The sequence below is a fragment of the Ananas comosus genome, linkage group 9, assembly GCF_001540865.1.
Source record: "Ananas comosus cultivar F153 linkage group 9, ASM154086v1, whole genome shotgun sequence".
Classification (NCBI taxonomy): domain Eukaryota; kingdom Viridiplantae; phylum Streptophyta; class Magnoliopsida; order Poales; family Bromeliaceae; genus Ananas; species Ananas comosus.
This window is the reverse complement of record NC_033629.1, coordinates 12,977,360-13,002,617: the sequence shown is the minus strand read 5'-3', so window position 1 is coordinate 13,002,617 and position 25,258 is coordinate 12,977,360. Positions and strand designations below refer to the sequence as shown.

Sequence of the window (25,258 nt, the reverse complement as noted above, 5' to 3'; positions counted from 1 at the left end):
TTGAATCATCACATACGTTTTCGTTAGGTTATGGTCACTACCCGGTGAACGAAGAGTTTCATAAATACAGGAGAAACCTTATAGAGCGAAGGTGAGGTCACTGCATATGTGATATAATTAATCTTTTGTTATAGTAAAATTTAAGCCATTTGCCATATATATATATATATATATATATATATATATATATTATAGGCTACTTGGATACTATCGATTACATTAAGGATTAGATTACTATCGAGTTTTTCCCTTAGGTTTATGACTTTTAATTATTTTTTACCCGTTAGCATTGTTATCTGTTCAACCAATACTACTCAACTTGAGGCGTCCATTTTCTTAACACTATTTAATTTAAAATCTTAAAAATTATAGCCAAGTAATAATTTTTGGTTGTTATTGATAGTATTAGTTGTTCTTATTAATATGATATATTATATCTATATTATATTATATATTATATTATATATCTATATATATATAAACTAAAGATAAATTATACAGAATAATTAAAAGATTTATTGATTGTAAGATATTTTTTATAAATTTTTGTTTTGATAATAGTTATTCAATTTTCGAGTGCACAACATTTATTAATCTAATTAGAAAACGATTTATAAAAGATCCAAGTCTGGAAAATTAGACTATTAAAATTCCTGAACTAATGGTTATGATTGAGGATCAAATGATGTGGATTGCCAAAAAATAGATGAGAGGTAAGATTTACTGTGGGTGAGGTTAAGTAGCAGGCTTATAGCCAAGAATTTTCATTTCTTTGATGACATCGGGAGTTTATGTTTGTTGTTGTTTGTAGCCCGTTTCATCATACAAAAAAAAAAAAAAAAAATACTAGTATGAAAATCTAATTGTAAGATATAAATTTGTTACACTCTATTTATTTACAATTTTTTTTTAAAATATTTTTAGCATTAAAAAGATAAAATAAGAAGACTACTACCAATATATTAATCTCCGAGCAACGAATGAGATGTAATTAATTTCCTACACCTTCGTGCGCAAGAATTTTGATACTACATCTGCTTGTTGGCGAAAAGCAGCATTTGCATTCTCCACACTGGACGGCGCAGATGCTCCTTTTTGATAATGAGTGACGGGATCACATCTGTTCATAGAAATTCTTACGCACGGAATTGTAGCATTATTTAGCCAACTCGAAGAGAAGTTGGGCTTGGTGAGAGAGAGATTCCGGCCCAAAACTCTTCTTCAATCAGGCCCATCAATGGTTCAAGCAGGTTAAGGGCCACATGTGGCCTGTTGGGGCCCGACCCAATTAGGCCTGGCCTAGCAAATAATTGGCGGTTCTACGGAACTGAGCTCATATACTTTTAAAAGTATCAAGTCATTGATGCTCGTGGGTTTTCGGCCTTTGAATTAAGAGATATGCGGTTAGGATGATAGCGATTCCTTATGGTTGAGTGGATGGTTGGTTGAATAGTATGATCTAACGGGTGAAAATGATCAAAATAGTAGATTTAACGGCAGAAAACTTAAAAGCATCATAGCCGGACTCGATTCTACATATGAAAAAAAAAAAAAAAAATCAATTAGTATTTTGGCTCATCCTCATTCTTTTATTCTTCATTTTTTCCCCCATTCTTAGCAGCAAAGTATTCTTAAACGAAAACTACAACCTTCTCTATGTCTAAAAGGTAAAATAAGCTTCTAAACTCCGAACATGCAATTGGAGCTAGCTTGCACCCTTGAGATCTCACTGATGTGTGTAATCACTAAGCAAAGAGCACCTGAAAAGCAAGTTTTATATCCTCTTGAATCAGGATTTTAGTTGATCGACGTAACCTGAATCGTGGCTCGATATAAATCGGACCTAAATCCAAGCATCTAAGAACCTTTCTTTCACATATTTTAAGCCATCTAATTACTGTAAAAGCTTGAGAGAGTTTCTTCTCTTCCACTACTTGCACATAACAAATAAAAGCATTAATTATTATAGCTTAATTATTTATGGATGTGGAATTATATGTAAAAAATTCTCTTTCTATCTCAATGATGCATGTGCCAGTTGGATACATATATACACTACTTCACTGTGGTGGGGTGCAGTACAAAACTATGTATGCTTTGAACAAGTTGGAGTGTGCATCAGGTGGTATGTCATAAGTAATTACCAGGTCTTCTAACAGGATAATCTCAAATAGTCACCAGTTTAAATTGTTGTCTCCAACAATTTGGTTTTTTTCCCCCCCTTTTTAAAGAAATAATATTTTAGGTCTAAATTAACAGAGAAGAAGGAAGTAGTGTGATCCTAAGCAAAATTTTGGAACTAAAGGCTGATATCCGAGGTCTCAAGTTTGAAATAAATGAAGCAGATAGTTTGCTACATTTCTATGAGAAAAAATATTACATTTAATTTCTCATGGATTTTTTCCCACATATTAGCTCACATCTCACATTTATCCTTTATGGATTTGACCATTTCTTTGATTCCTTGTTACCCCAAAGTATACTTCAAAGATTCTACTAAGTCAATTATATTCCTAAGTAATTAAAAAACATGACATCAATTCCTTCTTACATTGGTAAAGCACACAATTAATTATCAAAAGAAAAATATCACAATTACTCTTTTTAAATTTTGTAAATACATAATGAAAATTGACATTACCATATATAAATAATTACTAGCTAACAGTCAGCGTGCATGTTACCTAGAAATTCGTTTATCAACGTATCAAATTTTTAGTTTTTCAAAGGTTTTAGAATGTATAAATGGTTTTTCAAAGGTTTTATTTATTTTTTATTTTTATTTTGGTTACTTTGGTTTTGCGATTTATAAAATACCAAAGTTACTAATTTGGGTGATTTAACAATGAATTTGGACCATCAAAAAATAAAAAATATGTTACATGTGTATTAAAACTCTCCCTGAATTTGCAAATAAAATGTAGCAATTGCTTATATATGCACAAGCCATTAATTACATGAGCCTAAACATTAATTATTAATTGTTTTGTGGTGATCATCGGTTATTATTCTTGTATTAACACTTGATTAATGTCCATAATATTCATGTATGTAACAAATGTACTTAAATCTATTATATTTGATCATAATTATTGTTTCTTAAAACATAAGGTTCTCCTCAGAAGAATTAATCCACTATTTTGTCACAATTAATACCATCACGTAGTCAAATAGCTATTCAATATTGGCTTAATTAATTATAATCAAATTTCATTATGGAGTTAATTAGGTTGCGTCAATAAGCCTGATCTCATATTATTAATTAATAGCTCATCAAATTGATTAATACATACTTAGTTTTCACATTCCTCTCTTGGTAACACAACTTGAAATATATATACACGTATTTTTTATTACACATGAGATTGAGGTGAAGGAAAATTGAGCACTCCAAAGAAGTTGCTACGATATCCACATCATATATATATGTTGCATAATAACCAATAAATAATATTTTAATTTTCGCTGATCACGCTGCATTAGTTAATTATAACCCAAAAAAGTCACAATTTAATAGTTCATGGTTTTCTTATTTGGATGCACGATCAACAAATTAGAAATTTTAAGTAAACCATCATCACTATAACAGAATTAGGTTATAGGGACACATGTTTGGGACACTTTTGAGTAAGTGTCCCATTTATACTAAAACTTAAAAAAACATCTATTAATGCCTAAATATAAAGCCCAATCCAATAAAAAATAAAAGATTACTCTACTCAACCCACCACACCCAGTCCATTTGGCCCGATTACAAACAGAAAAGAAAAAAAAAAAGAAAAATCAATTACCATATTTTCTTCTCTCTTCACTCAATCTACTGAAATTCTAGACGAATAGCCATTCTTGTCGTCCTCCTCCGCCACCGCAGCCAACGAGATAGAGTTTCGGCGGTTACTAAATGCTTAAATAAGTTATTGGTAAATTAGCAGCACTTTTTTAGGTTATAGCGACACTCTTTAACTGTCACTATATACCTAGCTATTCCGCATATAGCAACACTTTTTAAAAGTGTCGGTAATTTAAGCTAGCAGCACTTTTTTGACATGTACCTACATTTAAAAGTGTCGCTATAGACCGTTTTTGTTGTAGTGCATTGTTTTTAATTTGGTCTAATTGCATGTTTATGGGTGTATTTGTTCAGTTTCTATCTATATAAGTAAACAACCAAATTATTTTTCCAGTTACATTTTAGTTTAGTTTGTAAACAAAACATGATTTTGAATTGAATGAAACAAATTTAAAATTTCTCCAAATAGTTCAAATTTTGCTCCTGTTTTTAGATATTAGAGGCTTAATTATTTCAACTTCCTGCTATAGTAAATTAATACTCCAAGCTTCTAATTTTTGCAATCATCTGACTACTGCTTCTGTAATTATAAAAGCTATCCATAGATAATTATTATATTATTAATTCTTACAATTTTTTATTTTTTTTTTCCCCTCTTTGGTTAGAGGGAATGTCATTCTCCACCTATATAAATGTATGCATATTTTCTTAATACACATATATTATATATATGGTCCCAAAATGTTTTGGAAAGTGAAATGAAGTATTTATACGACCTACTTAAAAAATTGTTGCTGAGTTATTAAATTTATGTAGCTCTCAAAGTCAAATGCCATTTTTGCCAACTGTATAACAATGTAACAACTTGATAAAGATGTTTAAACCTACTAAAACTTTGAGCAAAAATTAAATTTTGTGTGTTAAGATGTCCATATAAAATCAATTTTTTCGCGTTAAGATTTCCGGGTTTGACCTAGTTAAGGTCTTAACCTATATACATGTTTTGATCGATCTGTTTATAACCCGTTAGCTTGAATTATTGGACAACAAAAATTGCTCTCTCTTGAGTTATCATAAGTGGCATAAACGTACTATTTTTTTTTAAAAAAAAAACCAATTTGGGTCACATTATTTTTCTCTCAATATCCAAATTCTTGGTCCGAGTGTGTTAGAGAGAGGACTAATTTAGAGGCAATAATCCAGCCATGTTAATTACAACCCTTAATATCCAATTATTTTATTTGGTGAATCAAGGTTGTTAACTTTAATTTCCACATTATATACTTTTGTGTGAGAAATTTAAATGTTATAATTAGCATGGCTTTTAATTAATCGTTACTTAAATTTCTTTATGAATATGCTAGTATGATTCAATATGTCTCTCGCTGTTATTTATAGATGATACCTGCATCCTCTCGAACTTTCTTTCTTTCTACAATACGACTTGCAAAAACACGTACCATAATGTTTGAATTTGCTGCGCAATTCTCGTATAAAAATTAGAATGTTCTTATTTTTGTATTGAAACTATCGATTAATAGTAAAAACATAACTATAATCCATTAATATGATGTAGAAAATTATAGTGTTCTCAATATGTGCTTGATAACAACCAATTTAAGGGACACATATGTCAACATTTGGAGCTTTATATATAAATTCTTCCTATCCTAAGAATGTTTGTTCACAAAAAGTAGCAAAAAATTGTAGCCTCATATTTAATATATTGATAATAAGATAAGGTTTTAGAAACATTCACCTCACTTATTGATTTGTGGTGATAAGAGCGAAAGGGTTCCTTAATTTCTCCAATATTCTCCTTCAAAAGATTAACAAAAGCTAGTATTTATGAGCAAAAACAGAAGTAAAAGCAGAACTAAATAGTCATTTAAACTCACGCCACCAAAGCACATAAAATATGATCGACTTAAATTTGTATTCAGATTTAATGTTTAAAAAAGCAAAAAAAAATTCAATTTGACAATGACCTGTGTTTTTTTTTTCCTTCTTATTTGCTTATTAATTTGCCAAAGTTGAACGCGTGCGCATCAAATAATATAAATTTTAGTCATTATTAGCGATTTAAATAATTTATTTTCCCACTTAAAAAAAAAAAAAATTAGCTGTTGGTGCAGACCAACAACTCCGAGAGCTAGCAAGCAGTTGACGTCGTCAGTTTGTATTGCGTGTGGGGACCACACCGGCCCAAAAACATAGGGGGCCACGTGTCAGGATACGATTGGCCCGGTTGTACCTTTTCATGTAACCATTGAATCATCCAATCCTTACCCACTATAGATTGTCTCCCACTCCTTGTCCTCCACCCACTTTAGAGATAGAGAGAGAGAAGGACCATTTTGTAGAGGTGGTTGTGATTTTTCTGCAGCTTCGTGCGTAGAATTTTAATTTCTGCAATTGAGATCTATTCATTCCGTCGCAAACATATACCGCAAAATAGCATCGCGTATGAAAAATTCTTACATATATATATATACAGATTTGTATACAAAAAGCACTGGAGATCGAAGATCATTTAGAGGGAGAGAGAGAGCATGTACAATCTCTCTCTCCCTCTAGATACAATCCTCATTATTATTACTATTTGTACACAAATATATAAGATCTAAAAGATATATATACAACAACAATAATAATAATAAGCAAATTAAGGGCATATACATCCCTCTAGCCTTATCTCTCCATAATTGTATATACACATGCCTAAACCTAAACATCTACAAACTACGCCTCTAGTTACCAAAAGGAGAAATGGGGCTACAAGGACTCCATAAATACACATAATTACATAAAAAAAAATCTTAAACAAAGTACAAAAATCATATATATGTTCTATTTCATAAATTTTCTTTTTTTTTTTTTATTGCTACGTTTATTTACTCTGCGACCTCCGGTATACTTTGCAGCACGGGCCTCCAATGCTGATCGTCTCGAAGCCGATACGACTCGCTCATGCTGATGAGCTCCGCGAGCACTTTCTGAATCGGGAGCCCCTTCTCGTCGATTTGAGTCAGCAACTCCTGCAGCTGCTTCTTCGTGATCTTGATCTTCACCTCGGTGGTCGTCGAACATCGACCCTCCCGTCCGTTCTCCTCTCGTTTTGTGTTTTCCTGCTCCTCTCTTGTTCGTGCTTCGTTCAGCTTCTCGCTAAAACGTAACCTAGGGCTATCGCCCTCCGAAAAGTCCCAGAACCCTTCGTCGGCCCACGACACGTCGCTTTGGTGGTCGATACAATTCCCCATCTCTCTCTCTCTCTCTCTCTCTAGATCTCTCGATCGATCGATCGATCGATCTCTTCCTCAATACAAAGAATCAACAATTCCCCACCTTGTTTATATAACTTGGTTCTTTCTTTTCTTTTTTTTTTCTCTCTCAGTAGCTTTATTTATAATAGGTATATATATATATATAGAGAGAGAGAGAGAGAGAGAGAGAGAGAATAAGAACCAAAGGGGTGGTGTATTTATAGGGGGGGAGAGGCTTGTAGTACACAGTGATTAATTGGATAAAGTATATATATGATGAGAAGGATAGTGAGAGTTATTATCCCGGTAACAAATAGGAAGGTCACGATCCTACGTGGCACGATTGCATGTGGCCAACTCAGCAACGTGGCCCCTGTGTCCACGCGGGACCCACCGATTGCGTCACACTTACCGAAGCCGGCGATTCCTTCTGGACCCGGTGCACCGGTGTCATAGTCCTATGAGCTAAAGTGTTAAATTACATAAAACCACTGATTTTAATATTCCATACAAAGAGCTTGCTCATAACTTTTAATTTTAAAAATATTAAAATTTGAAGATGAATAATTAAAAAAAAATCTAGTATATAATCTCAAAATTATTTATGTTTGCCAAATTCATATAATACTAAAAAAAAAAATCAATTCATTATATATGTTGAAATTTAGCAAGCTCATAAACTCTTATGTTAAAAAGAATTATTCTATAATACATAAAATATTCATAAAAAAAATTCATATACAATACATGACAAATTTTGTCAGTAACGACGATTTCCGCCGGTGCTTTCTAACTCTAGTTATCTCATACTCTTTATTTGATATTTCTGAAGAGGTAAACAAAAAAAAATTTACTCTATTCTAAATAAAAAAGTAAAAAATATGCTCATTAATATCATTTCTGAAATTTTATTTACTTGTGTGAGCATATGAATGAAGCAATGCAGAAGATTATATTATATGGTTCTAATTTATTTTTCACTTTAAAATCTCTTGATGTATCATCACTGTTTAGAGAAATTGGTTAGTAGTTTTTTATATGGAGCTATTCAACCTCATTATAAGACCAGTCCACGGTGGACCGGGTCCAGGCAATAATATCTTTTGTCAATGGGGGGTTTGGTCCGGGGTTCGGTGTGAACGGGGTCATTTTAAGGGCATCTTTCGTGGGGAGGTTGGGAAAAGCCCAGTGTGAACGCGGCTTTTTCAGGGGAATCTCTGGTCCCCAAGAACATGTCACGTGCAATGCACGTGCACCGATGTTACGTACCTGGCCTGTATCTCGTCTAGTTAATTTGATGCACACATATTAATTTGGTGATTCATTAATTGGGTTAACATTTAATTTTGAAGCCTTATTAAACCTTAATTTTATTTATCAAAAATCTTATTGGGCAAATGTGTGTGCATGCGCATTTAAAAATGGTTAAAAATTTGTTTACCTTGCTTTAACTGTTTCGTCATTTTAAAATTAAACAGGCACCTCACGTTTCGAAATTTTAATTTTACCGCCCAACTTTACACTATGTTGAACATATTAATTATTTTGTGATCTAATAGAACATTTAAGAATGTCCTATAAATTGTTCAATAAAAACTATTAGATAGAATAATATATCATATTAATTAGGTGCTTTAATTTCCTTGCAAGTTTTAAAGTTCTTCATAAGTGAGTTATGATGCTTAAGAACAAGTAATGAACAACCTATATGTAAAACTAAATATATATTAGATATTAATTAATTCACCTAATATGGTTCATATGAGTTAGTTGTGCATTTTAATTGATTCAAACTGCACTTATTAAAGTTTGTTTTAGACTCATAAAGATAAAAGTTCTGTGTCTATTACTCAAAGTGGTGCATGTACTTAATTTTAAGTACCTTTTACGACACTTAATTTCATTACAAACTACTTTTATTGAATTACTTAAATATATGTTGGAGCTAACCACATTTATAGCTTAGGTGGTGAATTTCCTAAAAAAAACAGTGATAAGGTATACTGAATAATAACTCTATAAAATTAGGCTCACCACATGTCATTGTTTAATTAATTAAGTTTCAATTTAAACTTATAATGCAAAATATTCATCTTAAAATTAAACTTTTAAAGAGAAGCATTGGCACCAATTTAATTTAACTACTAATTACGCGTCTGTTTAGTTAACTATCACCAAGCTGAGAGATTTAATTAATTGTGCTCTTGTTGTAGCAATTTTTATATAGCTTCTCTTGTTTATAAATAAAGATTAATATGAGTTTATACGTACTCAAAATAAACAAAAGAATTAAAAACCAACATGAAAGGAGCTCTAAGGTAATTAAAGTAAAGCACTAGATAGAATTTCCAACTTCGAGTATATTTATTTATGGCAAGGTAAACATATCATAACATTATTTATTTCAAATTGAACTATGTGGCTATTATAAGCCTCAAATTAGGAGCCAAACAAATTGTCAACGGCCATTTTAAGCCTCAAATAGCAAACCCAAAGGTCAACTTTCCTTATTGATTCTTTAATTTTTCCAATAGGATTTGTGAATATATATATACTATGTATATGTACACATCATGCATTAATAATGGTGCATAAATCTTAAACGTGGCTCCATGATCATGTAGTGCGCTTCATATGTCCTTCATCAACTTGATGATTAATTGATTAATTCATAGTAAAAATATATTTGCAACTAATACTATAGCTTGTGTTTTCTATAAGTACATGCATCGATCTTTAGTTAATTAGATTGTATTTTTACTTTTTTGGGAGAGAAAATGTATGTTGCAAAAAAGGTGGGAGCATGATTTTTTTTTTATCACTATTACTTGCTTTTTTATAACTATTACTTTCTTTAGATTTTGTATATCTAGCTGTGTGAAATTTTATTAAAATTATCCACTCCATGTTCTAGATTAATATATTTAATTGGATAAAAAAGTATATGAAAATTTATATGATCTTCAAATTAACATTAATTAGAAATTGACTTAATGAGCATGCATAAGAGACACTCTCTTTTATCAAAGTTGAGTTCCTTCACATTCAAAAACACAAATAAAATTAAAATAAAATTTTTATAAACCATAATTGATTAGGAGGTACTGGAGAACAATATACTGTCCAATATAGCCGGAGTATAATGATGTTATTTGAATAGAACTTTTAAAAAAATACTTAAAGAATTTTTTTATTTTAGTTCTCTCAAAAGATTTTTCACTATGTATAGTAAATGCTAATTTTGAAAAAGGTGGTGTACTTAATAGAGCATGAAGGATTTGACTCTTCTAAGACCTTTTCCTAGTGTGTAGAACTTTAAGCTTTTCAAATAGACTTTCCATTGGATCCCCCATCACTTTTTGGTGTGAACAGGATCAAAGAAGGAATCTATATATTCACATTAAAGCAGTACGAATGGTAGATCAGACAGTCTTATCGTATGGAATATATCCTCCTATATGAGTTATGCTTGTTCGTAGATCCAAACCCAAATCTAATATCAACCCAAGAAGATATAGTTCGTGACTCGGATAGTATTGTCGATTGTATTACTACATCAAAGCAAATCTAGTTTGATCTGTCCATTCAGGACTTAAACTCGGATCCTCTTACTCTAATATTATGATAATTAATGCCAAAAAAATGGTTATTTTCTGAAAATTTAAGCTGGCAAAGAATGATACTTTTAATATTTACATTCAACAAAAGGTTCCCGCGAACATGAAATGAAATTTGTGCTAAGAAATGTTACATTGACCCAATATATATATATATATATATATATTTTGAGAGATAGGTAGCACGCTACCTGTTTCGTTTATTTCATTTAGAAATAAACTTAGCTAGAAATGTGAATCAGCTAGGATTCGAACTTGGGTCTCAGGTACCAACCACCAAGCCATTTGTCGCTTGCTCTAGGGACGGTCGGTGACCAAATATATTTTTAATTGCACTAACTTGAATACAAAGAGGTTCCCTTGTGGTTGAATCCTCTTGGCAACTTGAGTACAAAGGAGTTTTCCTGGAAGTTGAATCCTTTGGACAATACAAGTCAGAGGTTGGATGATTAATTAATAATCCTTATATTATTATATATTATTTGTTTGATATTAATATTGCTTTGTTTATTTTATGTAATGTAGATATATACATGGCTATTAGACTTTCAATTTGTGACTATTTGGCTATATATATAATATATAAGCTGTTGAAACTTGAAACAATCAACTTCTCTAGTTGGAATGTGTTGCCAAAATTGGGCCAGCCATAATGTCTACAGCTTCTGACTTGATTAAAGAACACTAATAGCTTAATTACTTTGTTTAAAACTCCAGTAATATTTTGCCGTTGGTTCAAATTGGAATTTTCGCCTTTAGATAGCAACTTTCTAATTTCTGAGCATCTATTTACTGATTTGTAAAGAAGAAAAGTTGTTTTAGAAGTCTGACCAAATTGGTATTATTGAGTAGATTATATTGTTATAATTTATTTTTCACATGAAAAGAAATCCATCAAAATTCTATGCAACTCGGTGACGACGGATTGCTTGTAATCTATATATATAGTCACTTCTTTGGTTTTTAAAGAAGATGTTGCTTCGTCTTGGACTTGCACACAACGCATGCACACATAAGTTAAGAAAAAAGAGAAATTTATTTACCAGCACATTTAATCATATAAAGTTTGTGTTTAAGAGAATGAAAAAAAAATAACACAATTATACCGAATGAAACCTAAATTAATAGTTCCTTAATAGATATTAGGATTGATGTGCTTGGTTTACCTAACTATAATTAACCCACAAAATTAAGATGAAGCTAGCTCTACCAAATTTGAAAACAAAGAGGAAGAGAATATTCCTCATCTCATCTTGAGGTGTGAACACAATGTCTCCAATGGTATCTTTCGCTAAATTCCTATGTGTTAGCTGTTTTACCAAAATTCCTTCTTCATTAGCTCTTATCCACTTGTCCCATTTTCTTTGCCAATTATTTGTACCTAGTCAACTCCAATCACCTAGATATATAATTAGATAACAATAGCATTAAATTACACTTGGCGCAGTCAATGTTGTCAGTATGTTTCTGTCGAGCTCAAAACGCATATGATATCAAAAGATGTTATAGATCTACTGAAACTCATTAAATCCATAAACTTAAACTTCTAAGTTTGGTCAAGCACTCTATAGTTCTATATAACTTTGCAAACTCATGATTTTTATTTCACAGAAAACAATTTATATGTAAATTCCTAACAAGTGTAACCGCGATCATCTCTCTCTCTCTCTCTCTCTCTCTCTCTCTCTCTCTCTCTCTCTCTCTCAATTTAATGATAATTTGTTCTAAATTTTTAATATCATCTTAAATTCGACTCGTAAGCCTTCTTAGTTAGGTAAGAGATCAGTCCTCGACTTATCACCCCATTATCCCTCATCTTCTAATACACCAAACTTTATATGAAAGTGTCCTTTTTATACGCTTGAGGCGACAGTACGTGTAGATTTGTAGTACACACGCATTCAGGAATGTAATATGCCATCCAACTAACTTACAGCGAATCGCTATAATCCAATAAGGCAATACAAATAAGAACGATATATTAAACAACACATTGAAAAGATCGGTTGATTGTATGTGTTAATTGATTGTATGGATGTGTCATTCTATTTACATGCACAAATGCTATGGCGATCGAGCAAAGCATTTTTCCGTTTTGCTTTGATCATTCCACACAGAGAAAACTAGACGGAGACCGGTCGAAGCCCAAGAATGTATATATCCAGATATGAGTTGGCCTGTGCTCAATTCTAGCTCATTAATCACGGGTCTTAACAAGTAGTTGTTTCTGACCACGAGAGGTATGGACTGTCCAGTTATCTGCCCTTAGTCCCATCATTTAATTAATTATATATGTAAATTTTTACCATTCTGATAAATAGTAGGATTTTTCATATTTAAAAGTTCAAAAAATTAGTTTCTTTCAGAAGAGGTGATCATCATCAGTATTAAAAGCATAGGATGAGGATGAAGTTAAGATGATTAGGCTGTCCTTGTAGCTATATGGCGGCCATGTCCGCACAATAATCTCTCCATGTAATGATTCTTAAGTGAAATGTAGAGTGAAAATTGATCATGTAAAGCTAAATCTCAAGGAGCCTTTTAATTAGCCTAACATAGTCTTTTTCTGATCCTATTGCATAAGTGTTTATCTTTATGTAAATTAACAACTTAAGAGTTCCTTTATGGATTCCCCTCTAAATCCAACATATTTGAATTTACCTTTCTCAATAATAATACTAATAATATACTGGATCAATTTTTTTTTTTATATATAATAGTTAGAATATATTAATAGTATGAAATTAGTATTCACTATCAACTTTTTTATCATTAAATATATACCTAAAGTGTAGTGGAGGATAATGGAATAGTAATAATTCAAGGATGAAAACATTTATTGATAGAAAATAGTATTCATATGCGATCAATAGTATAGCAGCTCAACTACGTACTCTCTCTATATTATCTCGGACGGTGATTCATGTGGGTCAAAAGGAGAGGACACGAATGAGTTGGATCATGTGCTTGAATATTATACGTGCCAATTCCCTTAAATGGTAATGTGGATCAAAAGGAGAGGACATGAATGAGTTCATTGAGTTGGATCATGTGCTCAAGCACCATTAAGTCAAAAAATTTAATTGGTGGTGTTCCAGGCCGTCGTTTACGAACCTGGTCTACCAAATCATTCATAGACTGAGCCAGTTACGAAAAAAAAAAAAAAAAAATACACTGTTCAAGACAACGTAATGAGTTGTCGTGTCATAATCCAATTGGATAAAACCGCCCGAGCTCCTCAAATTAATAGAGTAGTTATATATTAATAGAACATGAATTATTACCGATAATATAACAATCTAGTAACTTTGTATTCACATGAGATTGTTACAGTATTATTACTTTAGTTTTTTTTTTTTTTTATGACACGGTTATGAACCAGGTCTAGGTAATAACTTATCAGTTGACATAGACCAACTTTAGGTTTTCCCACCTAATATTATTGGATTCAAGATGAATGTCGTGTCATTTTTAAGAGAGATTAAAGAGGATCCCCATAAGTCAAATGCAATTTTTTTAACTTAGCATGTAGAATCCATTTTAGTTTATTTTCATTATTTTGATAAATCCAAGATTAGTGTAAATTAATTTATATGATAATAAGCCTTCACATTAATGCGGAACACTAAAATTATCACCAAGTTTGGTAGATCCAAGATGGATGTAGTGGCTATTTATAACTTCATAAAATCATGTCATTTAATGTTATAACATATACTTGTCACCAATTTTGGTGGATCCAAGATGAATTTAATTTCAATGATTATTAATCAAACCTAACCCATAAATGTATGTAACTTCAATGTCCCAAAAAAAAATAAAATAAAATAAAAACAAAGATTGCTACATCAATTATTATTACTTAACAAATCTCCCCATGATTGTGTTGGATTCAAGATGAATATAAAATGTCTTTTTTTTTAGAAAAAAAACTTAACAAATCTCTCGATTAGTGTGCTATAGAAATCATAAAATTCAAAAACTCTTGTTAATTGTGATTTGGTCAATCATCTCACATCTAAATTAAAGTTTGTGTTCCCTCAAAAAAAATTATTATTCTTAGATTTCCGTCTAAACTAATTCGAATCGAACAAAATATTTCGGTACGATTTTGTTCATCTCTAGATTGCAAACAAACAAGATCTCATTCATTTTAATTAATTTATTAATTTATTCAGCTAAATTTTAAAACTTCAAAAAAAAGTCAATGATCTTCCATTTAAATTTTAAAATTCAAAATTCCGAAATAAAATATAAATTTTAAAAAACTGTTAACTACTGCTTAGAAAAAGCGCAATACGCGCCACACGTGGGGATCTATTTATACGCTCTTTGTGGGTATCTTTTCCATTTAACCCTTCCACTTTATTCTAATTTTTTTTCGCTCGTACACAAAACACATAAAACGCCGCTCATCTCACTCCCTCGCCCACTCCGATGGCGTCGGAGTCGCCCCCGGCGATCTCCGAAACCCTAACCCTAACCCCGTCTCGGGACCCGCGCCACCGCCTCCGCCGCCGCCGGGCCAAGCCCGGCCCCCGCAGGGGGAGCGGCGCCGCCACTCCTCTCCGCGTGTGGAGATTGGACGGCTCCGATCGATCCGCGAAGGGAGGAGGAGGGGGGGACGCCGCGAAGGGAGGAGGAGGGGGGGACGCCGCGTCGGCGAGGAGGGTCGCCGCCGCGCTGTGGCGGATGCGGCCGCCGAGGGTTGGCGGAGGAGGGGAGGAGAGGAGAGCTGAATTAGGGTTTGAGGTAATTGTTCGGATTTTGATCGCAACTTTTATGTTGAAGATCACTTTTTTCGTTGTTGATTCGTTTCGCTTGGTGAAACCTAGAACAAGAGTTCCAAAGTTTCAGCAAAAATTGCGTTTTTTTTTGGTGAATAAATTACATCAATTCTACTGTAATTACATCAAAATTGACAAATTTGGTTGATCAATATGGATATGCATTGTTCATGCTACGGTCGACTGTGGTGTTCTATGAGCTCATTATACCTGGATATTTGCATTTTGTATGATCCTCTCGTTTAGTCTTATTCTGGTATTTATGACCTCACTATGGCTTGTTTGGCCTGGCGCGAGCTTCTAAAAGAAAGTGCTCTTTGAGTTCATAGAATCATTAATTGCCTTTCGATTGAATTCGCACTCAAATAGTTTCTGAAATACTTCAAATTCGAGCTTATGCTTTTGGTGCCTAGAAGCTTATTTTTGTATCGCAAGTGCTTTACAACTACTTTTTGGACTAGAGAAGTTGTTTCAGGACAATAGTGACTTGTAGGATGGTGATCACCAGTGTGAGCCTTATTTTCTTATGATTTTTTAGGTGATATTTGATTGTTTAAGATTAATGATCTCTCTTTTGCTTATTGCAGGTTAATTCCAGGCATCTACAATCACCTTGTCCTTGTTGTCGCGACGCAATAATCCTTCATAATAAGCCAAGGAATGGCCGAGCTATCGCCATCTTGTCACATTTCTCGAATAATGGTGGCTTAAAGAAGGTATTCATAGTTTATTCATAACTTTCCTCTATTTCTGTTTGATTTGTTGCTCAATTTATGTACTTTGATCAGGTAGAAACTTGTGCTGCGTGTAATGCATCGGAGATTGCGACTAAATTTGCATCGGTTGCGATTGTTTCTTGCCTCCAACAAGAGCTCAAGTTTGCTCATAGACGGATTAACGAGCTCGAGTTTGACAGACGGTCTGTAAATGAAAAGGTCGACTGCATGTTGCAGAAGTTTGAAGAGGAGAAGGCCTCTTGGCGAAGGAGAGAGCACGAGAAAATTCAAAATATTATCGCGTCCATCAAGAACGATCTTAGTGGGGAGAGGAAAAACCGACAAAGGATGGAAGTTGTGAATGCTAAATTGGCTGCTGAGCTGAACGAGGCTAACTTACGAGCAAAGCAGAACTTGCGAGACTACGAGAGGGAAAAAGGGGCCCGCGAGCTGGCGGAGGATGCGTGCGATGAACTGGTGAAGGAGATTGGTGAAGACAAGTCCGAGATTGAAGCTTTAAAACGAGAATCGGTGAAAATAAGAGAAGGGGTCGAAGAGGAGAGGAGGATGTTGCAGATGGCAGAAGTTTGGCGCGAGGAGAGGGTGAAGATGAAGTTGATAGATGCGAATCTGACTCTACATAACAAATATTCCGAATTGAATAAGCTAAAAGCTGATCTTCAGGCTTTTCTACAAGTGCAAGCTGCTAAAGTCACAGATCTGGAACCAGTGAAAGAGGCCCATATGCTTAAAGATGCAGTCGAGTTGATTAATGTTCCCGACATGAGGGAGTTCTCTTACCAACCTCCAAATTCGAAGGACATTTTCTCTATCTTCCAGGAACTTATTGAAGAAACCAGTGAAGAAGAGATTAGCCAAGTTTCCGAATGTAGCCTTGCGAGCCATGACTCCAAGATCCACCCAGTGAGCGCTGAGACAGAGAAGTTAGAGGAACCGATAAGCGGATGTACTAATGAGGGGGCAGACACGATTGGAGATACTGAAGATGATGATGGGTGGGTAAGTGTGAACAAAGTCGAAGAGCAGGGTTCGAGTAATTCCCTGGAAGGGAGTGAGGTATTGGCAAATGGTCTCCACGAACACACTAATGCGTTGGTTAGTGGAACAGATTGGGATGACGACAAAGAGAATGACAAAATATTTTGTTCGAGTACTAATAATCGACAGTCAAATAAGAAAGGATCTTCTTCAGTTGATGGCGAGAATCTCAAGAATCGAAGACTACCAAACGATGAAGTAAACTCCGACACAATTGGATCAAGCCCAAGTAATCTAGGGCAGTTGAGCTCGCTCAAGTTGCTGAACCCTCATGTTACTAGGGGAATGAAGGGGTTCGTCGAGTGGACACGAGGTATGCAGAGGCTCAGGTTAAGGTCGAAGCTTATAGAGGCAAGCATTAACAGCCAGAAGATTCAGCTGCCCCACACTACTAAACAGAAGACGTAGTAAGACCATCGAAGGCGAAAATTATATTCACTCTTAATCATTTCCACGGGTTGCAGATTAATCAGAGAAAATCAAGACAATGTGTCTCATAATTTCTTCAATCCAAGTTCCTATCCTCTATGATTGGTGGGAAGTTTGCGATTCATCGGTAAGCATCCCCATTTTAGCATCCTTTTTTTAATGTAAAATTTAGGTATATTAGATCACATATTCTTTGTAGCAGTGATGCATTATGTTGTTAGTATTAGCTATATCAGTTTTAGTTTCGGTAAAACTAGCCAAAGTAGCAGTGTATATCTCCTATTTCGTCATAGTTCATATCAGTATCATATATTTTTACGCACATTTCACTGGCTTAAAAAGTGTTGGAAAAATTAGTTCTCTTTCCAAATCTTTAGTCAAATATTTGTATAAACAATTTTGTTTGAAAACAACTTAGCCACTGTTTTTAGAAACGTTGATTAAGAATGAAATAAATAAAAAACTATGGAGAATAAAGGATTAGATGGAGCCTGTGAGTCGAGGCGTGCGATTGCACTGTCCTAGAAGCAAGATTGCCCCTCCACGTACGAGGCGCCGGCAATCACTCATAGCGATACAACGACCTCCGTCCACCCCGTCGGCACGGCTTCAGGGTGGCGCAAGAACGAACCGTCACAGCTTTTCAGAGATCCAGCAAAACAGTGAAGAAGAAGAAGAAGAGAGAAAAGGGAAGAAGCTTAGGCTAGGGTTTCTGTATGTCACTACTATCCTAACCCAGCCACTCACCCTAGTAAATAGGAGAAGGGTTCCAACGGGAAGACCACCTTCCCGAGGTAGACCGTTGGGGCTGGTTGAGTCCCGAGGTGCGACCCTTCGACTGAACCAAATCTGGACCTAATCCAGGTAAGGCCAAAAATAAAATAATAAACGAAAAGTGTAACAAAAATGAGCCGGGTTCACGCGCGCCGCCGCCCGGCCCGGCTCGGCTCGTGTCGTGCGCGCGTGCGTGTATTTAGACGAGAGCTCCACTCTCATCACTTCCCAAGTAATAACAATGTGAATAAAGTAGAATATAAACCAGAGCAAGTGAGGGTCTCTTTCCAATGTGGGACTAAACACCACATGAAAAGAGACCAAAGCTTGGGCTCCCAGGCAAGGCCCATTGACAGTGGGCTGCCCACAAAGTCCAAAGGCCAAATTGAATTTTTAAAGCATATAAAGAAGTTTTAAATCACTTGTTTTAAATCAAAATACTAACAAAAAGTACATAACTCTATGTTGTCTCTGAGGACAGAGAAGGTTGTCACTGAAGGAGAACAACAATCAACAATACAGGAGATGTCATCTTTGCTTTTCCTAGTAAGTGCTTCATCACTAAGCTCCACTGCAGCCCTTTGAGCATCCTTTATGCCCTTGATTGTATCCACTGCTTCTTGGTTTGACATCACCTATGCCAACAGCCAAAATGATCATCAGAAACATATGATTACAAATTCATAATGAAACATATTTGGTCAGAAGATAATGAGTGAAGAGTTTCAATCTGAGAAAACTATAAATATTAGAAAAATCTGCTCCTTAACTTGTGTTATGTGCTGTTTTCTAATAGAAAATAGCTTCTAGCTTTCAGTGTTACACCACTGAACCACATTGTTAGTATAAGTGCCAAAGTAGAGCTTAAATTTCATCGGAAGTTCTAACTTCTATACAATTTATTATATTAATGTGGTTGAATACATACTCAAAAAAGAATCTTATATACCTTCCATAGACCATCACTTGCTAAAATGATGAACTCATCATCCTCATCAATATCTCAATCATGACATCGGGATCCGAGCTTATGTGCTCCTTCAATGTCCTATCACCAAATGCCCTAGACATTGCTAGTTGCCCATCTACTCTAGGCAGATTTCCTAAATGTTTATATTCAATAGTGCAAACTCACATTTAGTACTACAGGAAGAGAATTTAGAAAATACTTTCATATCGAGCTTTCCTACATAACACTTGAGCCTGTTTGAGTTTGTATAGACTCTAGAGCTTTAGCGATGCCGTTTGAATAGAATTTCAAAAGTCATTTCAACATTTTGGTACAGAAAAAGATTTAGACAGATTTCTAGCTGCATCAGAATAAAGACACTGTTGCATAAGCCAAACCAAACCACTATGTTGCGAGGGCGCGCGCGAGAGAGAGAGAGTGTGTGTCTTAAATTCTTGCTTACCTCTCACATTGGTCACAAAACCCCCTCGGCTTTCGATCTCATGTTGCCCCTTAAGCGGCTCATGGTCGACCGACAACTGCCTCGCCACGCCATCCTCGGAGATCACCACGCGGGAATCTCCGACATTCGCGACCACCAGTGCCTCACCATTGATCCGTATGACTGTGACCGCAGTTGAGCCGCCTCTTCTCCTAACGTCGCACTCCTTCCTCTTCAAGATCTTACCATCTGTTCTATGATATGCTCTTCTTATGGCTTTCATAGTATCACTCCAAAAATCTGGCTGTTCACACAATTCAAAACCGCACTAGTTATGTTTGTACCTTTAGTTCTCAACATTATAGCAAAGTTTCAATTTGGTACTCAACAGTTTTCCGCATTCGGGTCCCTAACCATTATGTTTAGTTCGCGGTCTTACTCCTTCAACTAAGTTCCTAGACTGGTAGAAATTACCCATATAACTACCACACAAGGACAAATGACCCTACCCCCTTGAAGAGAAGCTCTTTATGGCTATGATGTCGAGAATCAATCAATATGAAACTTTGCAAGATTGAAGGTAATCAGAGAAAGGTGAGAAAAGAGATTTATATATATACTTCATGCAGAATATCGTCGAACAGATGCTCGCGGAGGTAACTCGCGACGTCGGTACCAGAATGGCCGTCGAAGATGGCGAACAAGCCGACCTCGTTGTCATCCAACCTCTTAAACTCGGCAACATGGTAATCCTCCATTGAATGGCGCGTCTTTCCCTCTACCAAGTGGTAGCCATATGTGATCTTTCTTCTTGATGATCTACTCTTTCCTTTCCCACTATCACACACTTGTGCATCAACAGGAGCTCCAACCTATTGAAGGAAACTAATTTTAGCAATATATAGACTCTTGCTCATCTTTAACCTAAGGTCAACATTGAACTTGCATTTTACATCCATACTTGCTTTATGGTTACCAAGGATGACACATAGCTGTTAATTAACTAAAGATTTAAAGAAATATATGGGTATTCACTGATTAGCCAAAATAAAAACAAAAACAAAAGAAAAAGGAAAAATAGGAACAGTGAGATGCCTCCATGGTGATGGAATTGAGCTTCCTTATTGCTATTGTTGGTGGGAGTAAACTTTCCTTCTTGTTAGCTTATAAGCGGCGCCGACTTACAAAAAAAATTAAAGAAAAGGGAAAAAAAGACAGCCTCTGTAAAATTGTAAATATAAAAGAAAAAAGATGGGAAAAACCATTCCTAATATTTTTTTTAAAAACAATTTTTTTTCTCCTCATTTTACTATGATAAAATATTGTTGAAGTTGAGACCTCACGTATCTTTACATACTCTTTTAGTCTTTTCGTCCCAATGAGGTGCACCCCTCGAAAATTATGCGTCCGTATAATCCTTAAGCAGTGGTGTTACAGCAATTTGTATTTGACCAGAGATCACAATTGCATTGAGAATCAAATGATATCGAAATAAGGAACAAAAGTTAAAACTAGAAATGTTTTCTTTTTTTCTTTTTTTTTTTTTGAGAGAGAGAGATAGGTAGCACACTACCTGCTTCGTTTATTTTCATTTAGAAATAAACTTAGCTAGAAATACGAATTAACTAGGATTCGAACTTGAATCTCGGATACCAACCACTAAACTCTTTGTCACTTGTTCTAAGGATGGTCGGTTAAGTCTAGAAATGTTAAAGACATTTCCCTTATTTAGAGATGCTCACAAGAGCTTCTTCTTAGGATCGGGACATGCGAGCTCAAAGCCTATTCCGAGACAAGTGGTTTCATCTCAAACAGCATATAAACTTTCCCTGGATTAATGACACCTCAAAGAAGTATTTCATTCAAGTTTTAAGTATCCGTTGGCACGGACCGTATCCATCATTTCGTACCGTGCCAACAAAATACCGACACGATATAGACCCCATACCGATGGCACAGCTCAAAACTCTCAATTCTTTAAATTAGTAAGTAATTTTTTCAATAAAATTCAAAACATACGATAAAAAAATATAATAAATAGTTAGAATATTTTGTTGCTAAAGATAATAAATATTTCATGCTATTATGTGTCGGCACACAAAAATTTTTTTGACCGGCACGCATCGGCACGGATTGACACGCACCGTACCGGCAAGTTTCCGGCGCGACCCTGTGCCAGGGTCCTTGATTTCATTACATTGCGACCACTACTTTAAACGAACAACATTAATACAGAGCTCCATCTGGTTCCATCTTTACCCTAAATATATATTCTCAAATATCCAAGAAGAAATTTACGACGACCTTATTTCACAACATCACAATCCTCCCATTTCACAACCTCACAGTTTCGTTGGGCTGGAGAACAACATGCTGCAAAATGAATAAACGAAATTTAATCGTTTTTGTTTCGAAGATAAAAGGATTAAACTGGATCAAAATCATCAAAAACTCCCAGTGTTCACAACAAGGATACCTTGATTTGCGTCCTGTTGTAGGTGTATGTTATATGCACGAGCTCATCGCTTGTCTGAATCACTGCTGGGTATGAGAACTCCATATCCCCGGTTTCTTCTAATGTCAGGACCTCAGTCCAAGAATCGCCGTCGTCCAAAGAAGTAGCAACTTTCAGCACTTCTCTCGAAACGGTATTGTATACGAGTAAAAGCCGTCCGTCCTTCAGCTTAACCCCGTCGATTCCTACCATCAATTCCTACAAAGTGAGGCGACAGAACTCGGTTTTTCGTTTAAGGGAAGAAAAAAAAAGGGGGGTGGGGTGGGATAAGAACCTGCATTAGGGTTCAGAAGCTCAGTGGGCTGTGCATAGCTCCAATTGATGCCTCCGTCCTCCGACTCTGCCATGCATATCCGGCCGATGCTTTCGAATGATCTCAATAGCATGCGGATAGTCCCCCTGGCAGTCACGTATGGGACGGGTTGAATCACGCCTAGGGTTTCGTCTTCAATGTAGATAGGACCGTATTTCTTCCATGACCGGCCGGAGTCCGTTGTGACCTACATATTATTGATTCAGCATTTCTGCGAGACAACTAATTTGCCTTTTCTTTTGTTTGTAAAAATTTGGACTAAAACTTCGTTTTACAAGTTCCAGCCACGGGCATTCCAGTCAATGAAATGATCTATTTTAGTCAGAAACAAGGAAGAACAACGATTGTGCCAAAGTTGCATAATCCAAGAAAGAAATGGCGTCGGAACTATTACCTCGAGCCAAGCTCCCCAAGAGTTCCAACTTTCGACCGATGATCCACAAAGTAGGCGGCCATCTTCTAGCAAGATAGGCTATATTACGAATAGGAGTTAGGCAACACTAAACTTGAACGGGTCTCACTTATCCTGCGGAAGTACTACATAGGACGTAAATTACTCGCCTTGTTTTTGCTGGGGCCAAGGATACCAGGAGGAAGCTGCTCTCTCTCCGACCAGGTTACGCCCCCATCCAATGAACGTTTCATGCAGCCGCTCCACCTACGCACGGAGAGAAGTATTTCATAAAATAATCAAGAATTCAGGGATTTGCTTGATGGACTGCTTTTCTTTTTCGTAAAAGCACAAAGCACGACACACAGTAGAGCTTCTGAAGAAGTGCTTCCGGAGAAGTGCTAACATTGTTCTCTCTTTGACATCCACCCACATCTAACAGCTATTTACTACAGCAGAACCACAAGCCTCAAATTCGGGCTCAGAAGCTCATTTTAGCTTCTCGCCACTGCAAAAGCTCTAGATTCTTTATCATGACAATTGCTCAGGACCTATTCCAGGAGTCCGGCTAAACAGGCGCCAAAAGAAGGTAAAACTCACTTCTGGACCTCCTGGCCAATCTTATAGAAGAGAAGAATCTCTCGAGAGGGGAGCTGGAAAAGAACTGGATTCCACATCGGTACGTTCTCTTCTTCGTCGGCTACTTGCGGAGCATGCCAGGATCCATCCTGCAAATTATAACACCCTCTTCTCCGTAATCCTTTATCGTAGTAATGCACAAAACCCACATTTTAGATCACAAATAGCAAAGAAACAAGATGCACATACATTGTAACTTTGCAACCAAATCTTCACATCAGGGGCGCCTTCCCGGCTCCCCCCAAAGTAAGCCAGCAAAAAGCTGCCCTTCTCAACCTAACAAATAAATCTAGATGCCGTTAAAGAGATTGCATACCAATACTCGACGGAAAATTTTAAAATGCGGAGACGATCGAAACCTCGACGATTGTGGAAGCATGGCAACTATTGAAAGGCGCATTGCCGGGAGGAAACGTGAACTCTTCCGCCACAACTTTCCACCCAGAAGTCATATTGGTGATGTTCTTGATGATGTTATAAGACCCCTCCTCCATCCGCCGCCCTTGGCTTGCACCACTTCGGCTTTGCACGCTCTCCGACGACGACGACAACGGCTCCTCCTTACCCCTGTATCAAATGTTAGTAGGATGAGCCTTCAGTAGAATTGCTGTTTGAATAGAGCTATTTGCTACAGTTCAACTTTTGCGCTACAGCAAAAGCTCGTAACAATTCATTGGGGTGGTGGGTCGAAAAAAATGATCTTTCGAAAGAAGAAGAAGCACACCGCCGAATAAGGCCGGCGAAGGGGGTCGAGGACAAGGAGGAGGCGACGAGAGAGCCGTAAACGGCCTTCCGGTTGCCGGAGAACCTCCTGGGGAAGAATGACGCGCATAGAAAGACAGACAGCATCCCGACGGTCAGCAGAGCAGTCCGGACATGGTGGCGCTTTCCGCCGCCAGAGTTTGCGGACATCACCGCGGTTTCTTTCTAGCCCGCCCGCCAATTGACAGACTAACTCCCTACCCTCATTAAACCCTAGAAAAGCACAACTGCAGTAGCTCAATGTATGGAACTGGGATTGGATCACAACAAAGAGGCAAAGAGTGTGGTTCCCAATTGGGAACATATCTATGGAACTGGTATTGGATCAGAACAAAGGGGCATATAGTGTGGTTCCCAATTGGGAACATATCTATGGAACTGGTATTGGATCAGAACAAAGGGGCATATAGTGTGGTTCCCAATTGGGAACATATCTATGGAACTGGTATTGGATCAGAACAAAGGGGCATATAGTGTGGTTCCCAATTGGGAACATAAATTTTTTTTTTTTGCTTCTACTTCAGAATTTGCTTGTTACTACAGGATTAGATTTCTGAAACCAGATTAGTAGAAAATTCAGAGCATAATCAGGAGAGAGAAAGAGCGCGCAGTGGAGTTACCTGCTGCGGAGAGTGTAGCTGAGAATGCGGGAGTTTGATGCGCGACAACGACAGTGGGTGGCCGAAAGGGGCAGAAGTCTCGGGAAGAGTTTTCTGCGGAGGGTGGGCGTGCGGGCGAGATGACAGCACTACAGCAGTCGGGAGGCGAGGGGAAATTGCATCCGCACCGTCCGATCTTGCTCTGGTACTAGT

The 25,258-nt window shown here is 36.1% G+C and overlaps 4 protein-coding genes across 7 annotated transcripts; 1 reads left to right on the top strand and 3 right to left on the bottom strand.

Moving 5' to 3' along the window:
* LOC109715048 lies at nucleotides 6,402-7,236 on the bottom strand. Its single transcript, XM_020239834.1, has one exon. The coding sequence runs from the start codon at nucleotides 7,048-7,050 to the stop codon at nucleotides 6,685-6,687; it is 366 nt and encodes a 121-aa protein (XP_020095423.1). The 5' UTR covers nucleotides 7,051-7,236; the 3' UTR covers nucleotides 6,402-6,684.
* Nucleotides 15,025-20,749, top strand: LOC109715239. 2 transcript variants are annotated; one of them, XR_002217556.1, is made up of 4 exons: nucleotides 15,025-15,422; nucleotides 16,045-16,173; nucleotides 16,246-17,788; nucleotides 20,456-20,749. XR_002217556.1 is itself a non-coding variant. In XM_020240153.1 (3 exons), the coding sequence occupies exons 1-3, from the start codon at nucleotides 15,108-15,110 to the stop codon at nucleotides 17,638-17,640; spliced, it is 1,839 nt and encodes a 612-aa protein (XP_020095742.1). In that variant the 5' UTR covers nucleotides 15,025-15,107; the 3' UTR covers nucleotides 17,641-18,017. The 2 variants fall into 2 exon arrangements, 1 of the variants encoding a protein (XP_020095742.1); XM_020240153.1 differs by lacking the exon at nucleotides 20,456-20,749 and having other exon boundaries at nucleotides 16,246-18,017.
* On the bottom strand, nucleotides 18,734-20,785 carry LOC109714829 (probable protein phosphatase 2C 39). The gene is given in 7 exon segments (XM_020239537.1): nucleotides 18,734-18,795; nucleotides 18,890-19,070; nucleotides 19,385-19,440; nucleotides 19,443-19,538; nucleotides 19,848-20,130; nucleotides 20,447-20,698; nucleotides 20,780-20,785. Coding segments are annotated over 7 exon segments (936 nt in total).
* LOC109715241 lies at nucleotides 22,053-25,258 on the bottom strand. 3 transcript variants are annotated; one of them, XM_020240154.1, is made up of 10 exons: nucleotides 25,067-25,248; nucleotides 24,409-24,659; nucleotides 24,044-24,251; nucleotides 23,874-23,960; nucleotides 23,646-23,773; nucleotides 23,216-23,312; nucleotides 23,049-23,126; nucleotides 22,616-22,841; nucleotides 22,303-22,526; nucleotides 22,053-22,199 (listed from the first exon to the last, which is right to left on the bottom strand). In XM_020240154.1, exons 2-10 carry the CDS (start codon nucleotides 24,594-24,596, stop codon nucleotides 22,161-22,163), a joined length of 1,275 nt encoding a protein of 424 aa, XP_020095743.1. In that variant the 5' UTR covers nucleotides 24,597-24,659; nucleotides 25,067-25,248; the 3' UTR covers nucleotides 22,053-22,160. The 3 variants fall into 3 exon arrangements, with proteins under 3 accessions (XP_020095743.1, XP_020095745.1, XP_020095744.1); XM_020240156.1 differs by lacking the exon at nucleotides 24,409-24,659 and having other exon boundaries at nucleotides 25,067-25,244; XM_020240155.1 differs by lacking the exon at nucleotides 22,053-22,199 and having other exon boundaries at nucleotides 22,361-22,539; nucleotides 25,067-25,258.

Bases quoted from the DNA above. Each gene is read 5' to 3' on its own strand.
- LOC109715048 (XM_020239834.1), bottom strand. From the start codon at position 7,050: ATGGGGAATTGTATCGACCACCAAAGCGACGTGTCGTGGGCCGACGAA.
- LOC109715239 (XM_020240153.1), top strand. From the start codon at position 15,108: ATGGCGTCGGAGTCGCCCCCGGCGATCTCCGAAACCCTAACCCTAACC. The intron at 15,423-16,044 runs GTAATTGTTCGG...TGCTTATTGCAG, and splicing joins GAGCTGAATTAGGGTTTGAG to GTTAATTCCAGGCATCTACA. The intron at 16,174-16,245 runs GTATTCATAGTT...TACTTTGATCAG, and splicing joins ATAATGGTGGCTTAAAGAAG to GTAGAAACTTGTGCTGCGTG.
- LOC109715241 (XM_020240154.1), bottom strand. From the start codon at position 24,596: ATGTCCGCAAACTCTGGCGGCGGAAAGCGCCACCATGTCCGGACTGCT. The intron at 24,252-24,408 runs GTGTGCTTCTTC...CATTTGATACAG, and splicing joins TTCGCCGGCCTTATTCGGCG to GGGTAAGGAGGAGCCGTTGT. The intron at 22,842-23,048 runs GTAATAGTTCCG...AATAATATGTAG, and splicing joins CTTGGGGAGCTTGGCTCGAG to GTCACAACGGACTCCGGCCG.